This window comes from Cicer arietinum, chromosome 3, assembly GCF_000331145.2.
Source record: "Cicer arietinum cultivar CDC Frontier isolate Library 1 chromosome 3, Cicar.CDCFrontier_v2.0, whole genome shotgun sequence".
Classification (NCBI taxonomy): domain Eukaryota; kingdom Viridiplantae; phylum Streptophyta; class Magnoliopsida; order Fabales; family Fabaceae; genus Cicer; species Cicer arietinum.
In genome coordinates, this window is record NC_021162.2 from 63881611 (window position 1) to 63891218 (window position 9608).

At 27.5% G+C, this 9608-nt stretch overlaps 1 protein-coding gene across 1 annotated transcript; it reads right to left on the minus strand.

Moving 5' to 3' along the window:
* Window positions 1–5712: 5712 nt before the first annotated feature.
* LOC101510346 (uncharacterized) lies at window positions 5713–8937 on the minus strand (the record flags this gene model as incomplete). Its single annotated transcript, XM_012713735.3, has 7 exons — window positions 5713–5963; window positions 6485–6565; window positions 7020–7106; window positions 7192–7284; window positions 7401–7473; window positions 7799–7893; window positions 8839–8937. Coding segments are annotated over 6 exons (528 nt in total), but the record flags the coding sequence as incomplete, so codon positions are not given.
* Between the last annotated feature and the right edge of the window lie 671 nt (window positions 8938–9608).

A 9608-nucleotide genomic window follows, 5' to 3' on the forward strand; every position in this document is an offset into this window, starting at 1 on the left:
TTGTGGTAGCATAAGGCATCACAAAAGAGACCGTTTTTGACGGCCTTAACCTTCCACAAACAATAGATTTAATTAATTTTATCATTTGTGGCGGCATAAACCCTTACAAATTTGTGGTCGACTTTTCTGTAACAATTTTGTGAGAGTTTAAGCCCTCACATATGCTAAAAAAACATTTGTGGTCGTTTTGACTGTCACAAAATTTTGTGACTAAGTTATTTGTTGTTGCCTTAGAATGCCACAAATGTATCTGTTGTGACTATTTTTCTCTCTATGTGGAGTTTTTTACCGTCACAAATGAATGATTTTCTTGTAGTGTATCCATTTTTGTACAACATATCCTCTCTTCCTCTAAGGTATCACATTTTTTACTTTGTCATCAACTTCATCCTCACAAAATAAAAGATTCAATTTTTAATTCATTCATGCTTAATATCGAACTAACCATATAGATATCGTGACAAAGTCTCTCGTGGTTCTAACGAATTTGGTATGTTGTTTCTCCCATAACGTAAGCTCCCAAATAAGTGGTATCAAAGTCTGATTTAGCTTTTATGGGAGAACATGAGTATATCTTGGTGTATTGCATATTTGTATTGAAAGTCTTCCTGAAGGTGTAGTCAAATGGTTTGTTTTGTTTGGTTGTAACGACAATACAAGTATATGATGTTGAAAACTCGCACATGATATAGAGATTATTAGATTCAAGTGTGAGTGGTTAATCTCACATTGATTATAAATGAGTAGTTAAATGTTATAGGCGATGCAAAAGTCTCTTGTGGTCCTAGAGCATTTGATATGTTATTACTCTTGTAACCTTAGACTCTCCAACAAAGCCACCTAAGTAACGTTTTCTCTTAATCTTCGACATTTTCTCTTGCACTCATAAATCTATATATCAGCTCGTTGAACTTCTTTATATGATCAATTTCATTTCCAGCAAGTAATAGTTCATTTTTGTTATCAATCGATTGGTTAATGAAGTCGATATAAATTTGCATTCCAATAAATTCCACAATATCTTTGGAGATGTTTCTTTCAATACAATTTAATTTGTGGAATAAGTGTCAACAAATTTTGCTCACTACCATTTTTTTTTGTACTCCACTATATTTCTCATCTCACTTGGTTTTTCTTTTCCCAAAGCACAAACAAGGTCTCATTGAACCAAATAATCTTGGATTGTGAATTATCATAAGGAGAAAATTCACTCTCTCGTCAAATAAATGAACATTTAACTTCATTATAGTGTAGTGTGTATCTCAAAAAACCCAAATAAGATGAGAACTATTTAATCTCTGTTCAAATGAATGACATAAAGCATTGTTTCTCTTACTCCAATGATCGAACCCTTTGCTCTAGTGCTAATTGTTAGAAAACCAACGACTGAAACAAGTAGATTTAGGGGCATACACACCACAAGTAGTAAAAAAAGAAGCAAAATACAACACACAAGTTTTATGTGGTTCAACACTCCATATCAAATCCATAACTTTTACAAGAAGAAAACTCTCCCCATACACAATTTTACACATAAAAATTGTAACTCTCTCAAAGACACAACTATCAAAACCATCAATACACTTAAAAACTATAATTGTCGTGGTAAATGAAATTCAAACTAATTCTCTATATTAATTACAATAACTTTCAACTTCTTTATTCTTGGCACTACTTTGACAAAAGATTTGAGTGTGTATGCATTTTAACACTACACTTCACTGTTTCTCGTACTTCCTTTCAAACATCTTTTGAACATTACAAACAAAGTTATGATTAATTTTAAAAATTTCAGTGCTCTGCGAAGATCAAAGAACATGATGTATTTATAATTATATATATTATTTTTGTTGAAAATCATAAATATCACTAACTCATAATAAACATTTTTTAAAAATGACTTTGACCATAATTCAATCATAATTCCGATTTAAAAAAAAAATCTCTATCTACAACAATAATATGTATAATTAATATTATTCCACAAAAAATGCATACATTAGAGAAAAAGTTAAATGTCAATAACTCTATATCATATAATTTGATTTTAATTCAATTGTTAAAATTATCAAATGATTCTAAATTTTTCAAATAAAATTGCACAATTGAAATCATAAGAATTACTATATTTTAGTAAATTTTAAGATATTTACAACATATTTTCTAGGTTTGAATAAAGTGAAAAAATAATTTCTATATAAACTTTTATAAAAGAAAAAATGTTTTCTTAATACCTATATATACCGATTAATATTATTTAAATATAAAAAGTTTGTTGTCTCTCAAAAATTGGAATTCTGCCCATTTCAACCGTTTTCAGAATGACATACTAAACAAAGTGTTATTTCTTGTCTTTAAAATCACCTACCTGCATTGCTAGTGCAGCATGCATATGGAATTATTTTGAGCAGGCGCATCTTTGTTTTGTTCGAGGCAAGATAATGCAATATGATTCAAAGTCTTCTGACATCAGTTACTTGACGAGTTAGAAGTTCAAATTTTGAGAAACATATTCACACACGGTTGTACATTTTCCCACAGTTCCAGGTGGAGAACAAAATTTTTACTCCCTCTCCTTCTCTCATACAATAAATATCATTTAAAAATTTTACACGTATATTAAATAATATAAATTAAAAAAATCATTTTATCAACAAATAATCTTTACTATTTGTAAGTTTTATATTATTATTAATATAAAATATAATAATATTTTGTAATTTATGATGATAGTAATTATTAAAAATTAGTATAAAAAATAATTAAAATTGTATTGCAAAATGAAATTTTATTTTGAGACAATTTATTTTTACTTATGTAATATTCATTAAAATTGGGGAAGTAAAAATCAAATTAAAAATTGAAATGATTATTTTTTTATATATACTTCATACGTCCCATAATAAATATCATTTAAACAACAACAAAAAATATTTTAAAATAAATATTACATTTTTTAATTTAATTTTAATTATTTTTATCTGTACCACCCTTCAATGATTATTATATACACACAACTTTCAATATATAATTAAATTTTATATTAATAATAGTAAAAAACTTATTAATAGTTAAGATGAATAATTTAATACAATAACTTTTATTTTTTTACTAATTAATGATCATATTTTTTAATATATATACAAAAATTATAAACAATATTTATTGTGAGACGGAGAGAATTTATGCGTAAAGATTACTTTTGAGAAATTTTATTGAAAAAGATTCAAATTTCACATTGAGGAGATAAAATTTAATCATGAAAATTAAGAAAAATTGGCAGTAGAATATAATTATTGATAATTAAAATTCCTTTTTTTTTTCTATTTTAATTGTCACATTAAAAAAAATATTCTTACATAACTGTCGTTTTTCGTATAGCATATTTGTTATAGGTTACAGAGAATTATGTAACATCATAAGAGGCAAGTTGGTAAAGTTAATGCGGTTGGTAATTAAAGAAAAACTTATTAAAAGGTATTAGATTTATCTTACAACGATTGTTTGTAACTTTTCTTTATTATTCTTATACTAAAATATCATTATAAATAAAAGATAAAAATATATTAATTTATTTAAATATTTTTATTAATAATTGATATATTTTTTATTTTCATAAAAATAATATGTATAATTAATATTATAAAGTACTATTAAAAAATAATATTGATTTTATAATGAAAATAAAAATAAAATTTATTTTAAAATAAATTATTTTATTAAAATAATATTGATTATAAAAAAATATAGGAGAAAATTCATGGAAAGTCTTTATTTAGATCCGAATGAGCATATTCATTTTTATCTTTAATTAATAAACCAAAAACAACCACATCCATAAATCTTAATTGAATTAAAAAAAATTGGAAAATGTTGATAATATTAAATTTGATGTCTTGTTTTATAATATTATTTATTATGTCTTGAAGGACAAAAACAAAAACAACCAAGTAGGAAAAAAACCGTGTACACGTATGTGAGGTAAAGTAAAGGTAGATTCTTTAAAAAACCGTGCAATTAATCCGTTATGATGTTGTCCACCTTTATCCCACCAAGTCTCTATCCATATTGGGATGTAATGCGAATGCATCTTTTGTATGAGATACAAAAGGGGGAAAAAAAAAAAAAAAGCAAAAACACTTCAGCATAGATTTTCTACCCGCACGCCCCCTTTTTACAATTATTTATTCCGTATGTCTGTTTTAATTTTTTTTACTTCAATGTAATTTTATCTTTTTTATTTTAATTAATCTGTAATTTTGATTTTTTTTAAATTGAAATATTTTATTCTATTTATAATTTGTGTCTCTATTTTAATGAGATGACATCAATAGTATAATTAAATGAAAGTCATGTTATATTTTATTGATTTTTAATTAAACAATATATTTTAAATAAAACATTTTATTTTTTAAACTTAATTAATTTTTTTAAAATAAACTTAAAAAATTAAAATCAGTAACAATCACACTCATTATTTCTAAAAAAAAAATTTATCAAAAAAGGAATTCAATTTTTCCTCTTCGTTATTGTAATTTCTAATTTTTTTATTTATATATTTTACGTTTTTTATTTAGAATGTTTTATTTAATTTAAAAACAATAAATATTGACATGACTTCTATTTAATGATATTATTCAAATTAAATCATCAAAATTAAGAAATTAAAAATAGATGGATCAAAATCATAAATTATTTAAAATATAGGAATTAAAACTACATTTAAAAAATGCACAATCACACATCAATAAAAAATGTATGACAAAAAGAAAGAAAATAATTATTTTAATAAATTATTCTTATTCATTATTATTTTATTTTCTATTATCATAAAGGTAACATGATAATGATTATTTTAATAAAGTAGTACACGTACAATAATAATCAGATAATACAATTGAAAAAATAATTAAAATTGTATTAAAAACGACTATATTTTAAAATAATTTTTTTTATTAAAGTGACATTTATTATAAAAATAAAATATTACTTTTCAAATATATTAAGAAAATTTGACAATAAATATAATATATCTATTTTAAGTGTAGATGTTTTTAACATGTTCTTTATACATGAATGCATCAAATTTAAGAGTATTTTTGAATTTTGCACCTAATTATATAGTATTGAGACTCGTCACTCAACCACATAATCCTTACAAGATAGAGATGATGAAATAATTAGAAAGAAAAAAAAGCGACAATAGAAATAATTAAAGATATTAAAGTCATTTTTAAATCAAATTAGACATGCTAAAGCATCACTACAATGCAAAACATCTCAATTATGTTTAAAACCCCAAATAATACAAATCACGCAACACACTAAAGTAGTAGTATCTTGTAAGAAAGTAATCGATGCAAGAGATAGTATAAAAAAATCTTATGCGCCCTCAAAAAATAAAAAAGAATCTTATAAAAAAACGATAAACAAATTTCTCAAATCTTATATTTAAGAAGAAAATACTTACTTTAATTCTCTAAAATAGGATGTACCATTTAGAGAATTTTATAAATTTAAATCAACAGTTGATAATCAAACAAATCTCAAAACAAATATGTGATTTGTTATTCAAGTGCAAATGACGGCAACGAATGTTTACTTTACTCTCTAAAATGAGTGCAAAACAAATTACTCACTTTAAATGAACTATAGTTGTAATCATGAAATTAAAAATGTAAATTCAGATTCATAAACTCACCACTCAAAAAATCAGATATGTAACTTCACTTTCAAAAATCATTTTCCTTTTGAATTTGTTGATGTCTGAATGATGTAGGATCTTCCTTCTTCGGGAGCACAGGGAGGAAGATTGTATCCACAAAAGTGCATGTAACATTCTACATGCGAGTTTATACAACAGCTAGTTTTCATGTTCACCTAAATTAACATAACATTTTAAATAAATAAAAAACTTGAATACAGCTCCCGAAGCTCCGCGCGAATTCCTAGCCCGAAAAATTCTGAAGAATGATCAGTGAACATAAATATCATTAACATTGTCCAACAATGATGGAAATTATCTACTAAACTATAAAACGAAAAGATTATTACAAACAGTATTGTCATCTGAAATGCAAGTATCTTTGGAGAGGTGCTCCTAGAAAAGGTTCATGGTATCTTATTAATATTCTTGTATGGAATTACAGATTAAGTCGCCAAGCGAGTAGAGTTAAGATAGTTCCTTGGATTTTTGTGTAACGAGTAACGTTTTCCTTTCCTATTGTTCTCTCCCTTTGTAGCTGTGGAGACCAATTATTCGATCTGGTCCTAACCAGCTCGACAGAAAAAACTCATTTTACATTGTCTGAATTCCCAGGGCTAAAATTCGAGCCAGAGACCGCTTGTTAGTAGTGGCTATTCATTTTGCTAACAGAAGGAAATCATTTGCTTTTTGCCTACAGCTTATGTAAACTTGAATTCCTAGAGGTAATAATAAAGCAAGTTAAAAGTGTGTCTTTGCATTTAATAACACAAAGCTTACTTATTTTGGAAGAACTTCTTTGTGTGCTTTAAATGAGAGGATAACATTCCATACCAAAGCAACAAAATTAGCAGCAAGGACCTGAAATTATTTCCATACATTTTAGATTCCATGATAAAATTAATAAAATGGAGGAAGCAAATCATAGAACATCAAAGAAAATTATAGATGATAAGGTCAACATACAAAATATGCAGGTTAAGGGAAAAAAAATCCTAGTATGACGCAAGATGAATAATTAACAGAAAATGCATGCCTTATTTTCTACTGCTGTTTGACTAAGGATAACAGAACTTATATGTGAGACATCAGTAGAAAATACCACTTTCCATTTTATAAAAAGTTCCAACAGAAGCAGTTGACTAAATATAGAGAGAACTTTTATGCTCATATGAATCTGAAGAGTGAAAACTAGCAGTTATCGCCTTTTCGGCTATATGAAAACTCCAACAGCTTTCATAGAGATGAACAGATTCTGCATATAGTCGAGTCAAATTCCCAATTTTGCATATACAGTTTAGGATGCTGGTCTAACCTGAAATTGTTGAGGAACAAATCTAAAGTTGAGAAATTGAAAAGGAATCCATAACTGCCAGTTTGCTAGAACTGCAGAAAACCACTCCTGCAAAATTAAATTTCTGGATGAGTATAACAATGCAAATAGAACATTTTGCAAAGATACAAGTCAAATAAAACTGTTACGCCACCTGTTTAAGCTTAGGTACAACTTGTGATGGCTTTCCCTCTAGTGTCACCAATGTAGATAAGAAAACTCCAATGAATATGGGAGAAAATAAGAACTGCAATCATATTTCATCGCATTCAAAATTATAATATCAAAATTGTACCCAAAAAAAAAAAAAGAATATCAAACAAACGCACAATTAATGATTGACATAAAGTGACAGTATCCCACCTGATCAAGTACAAGCCGCAAAAGTGCTCCAGATGTTCCAGGAAGAGTAACCAATTTACTCAGATACAAGTACCTGTAAATTTAAAGCAAATGTCGAGAAAGATGACAGATTGACCACACTAACTATATACGGGGGGACAAAATATCATATATCAACAGACTATGACTTATTACATAACTGCACTTATTAGATTCTAATAATATAAATTGAGGGAAGAATGAATGTTTGCAAGTTGCAACAAAAGAACAGCACAAGGATTATAACTTATAACATAACTGCCCTTATTATTATAGGCAATGATATTTCTTTATATTATTTAAATCATTTTCACAGATCAATAGACTCTAAAAACAGAACTAACTTTCAGGAATACAAAGGCAGATTCTAGGGGCATTACCATGAATGCAATGTTGGACCAACTAGCACAAAACCGAGCAGAGTAAATAGGAATGTCCTCTTCAAGTCTGGTGTCTGCACTTTGTCTATCACAAGCTGCGGAAAGTAAAAGAGTAAATTTAAAACTTCATACAGGCAAATGAATGCAAAAAGATACAATAGTTTAAAAAGTAAATCAAATATTGGCATAAATATTTATTCACTTAAAAACAGTTCAAATGCTATGATGTACCAAGCTTGACACTAAAACCAAAGAGGATTAATCAAAAGGTCACATAAGCCAAGAGATAATATTCTGAAAGGAGAATGAGAAAATGCATCAATTTCCTGCTAATTGATAGCAAAGAGAATGGAAAATTAATAAGGGATAGACTTAAAGGTGGTGGGTGTTTGGTTAAGCCTGTGCCATGTTGAAATCACAGCTTAATATATTGTGCATCCGGTAGAATAAAAAATGAGCCAATGAATAGAAAAAAGTTTATTCCAAAGAAATGGTAGAGAGACTCGTAACAAATTGATAGGCGACAAGGACATTGGATTTTAAATAATTATCAGCTATGAATACATATCTCTTCTTAATTGTTGCTTAAACACAATGTTAAAAAAATCTTTCTAACAAGCACTTTCAGCTTTTGATGGAATTATCCTGAATCTTCTTCTAAATAAATGATTATAATCTGACTCTATTTGGCATTCTTTAAATATCCAGTTAGTAATTTTATTCATATAACCATATCCTCATTCCAAAGGTTTTATTCGATAAACTTGAGCATAACTTTTCTTCCTTGGTGCCCCTAAATTATTGGGAAGCCTTACATAATTGATACCTTTGTACGCACACCACAAGGTTCAAATTATTGTTATGCAGATCACATAAGCCGTGCCCAAGCGGCTTGAAGAAAAGTATTTAACTTACGTGAAATTTATTCCTTTGTATCTCGTACATCTTGAAACATTCACGAAGTTGAAAGATCCAATCCAATCCACAACATTTGACAAAAAAAAATTGAAAGAGAAGAAGGTAGAAAATAATTGTAATACCTGGCAAATCAAATCTCCAATTAGTGTCAAAATTGCAGATGTTATAGCCTTTACGGCAACAGGGTATTTTGCAAGAAGAGCCAAGTACCTGAAGTAAAGTCATGTTACATTTCCGAAAACAGGTTAAAAAATGCAGATAACCAATAGCTTGATGTGTAATAGGCTGCTTTCAAAAACTGTTTATTCCTTTTTTCTATATTCAAATCAAAGCTTGTTTGCATGCTAAAATGAAGGATATATCGACAATTATGTCAAATGCTTCCAAAAGATTTATGAAAAATGTATACTTGAAACAGGACCCATTTTAAATCTTCTTTTTGGAGTGCAATTTCGGTTCCTTGCCTAGAGGCATTCATATTTCATTAATTTTCAATGTTTCAGTCTTTATCCAATCCTTAGAAAAGAGCTTTATTAGTTCATTTTCTTTTGTAACTAGTGTTTCTTTCTTTCCTTATTGAACCCAGAAAGTTCCATTATATAAATCCCATGTGGAAAATAACCCCTCCCTTTGTTAATTTATTTTCAGTGGAACACTATATATTCATACAGCATACAGGAAAACTAAAAGTTGCACTACAGCTTTACCATTCAAGAAGATGATGAAACAGATGCCAATATAGCTATCAAATCCTAAATTTAAACTACAGACAAAATCCTCATAAAAACAGAAAAAACTAATTATGCCACTTATCAGGAAGACCATGAAACATGTGTGTTACAAAAAAGTACGAAATTGTGAACAATGGAAAATTAAATTTAAAAAAAAAAAA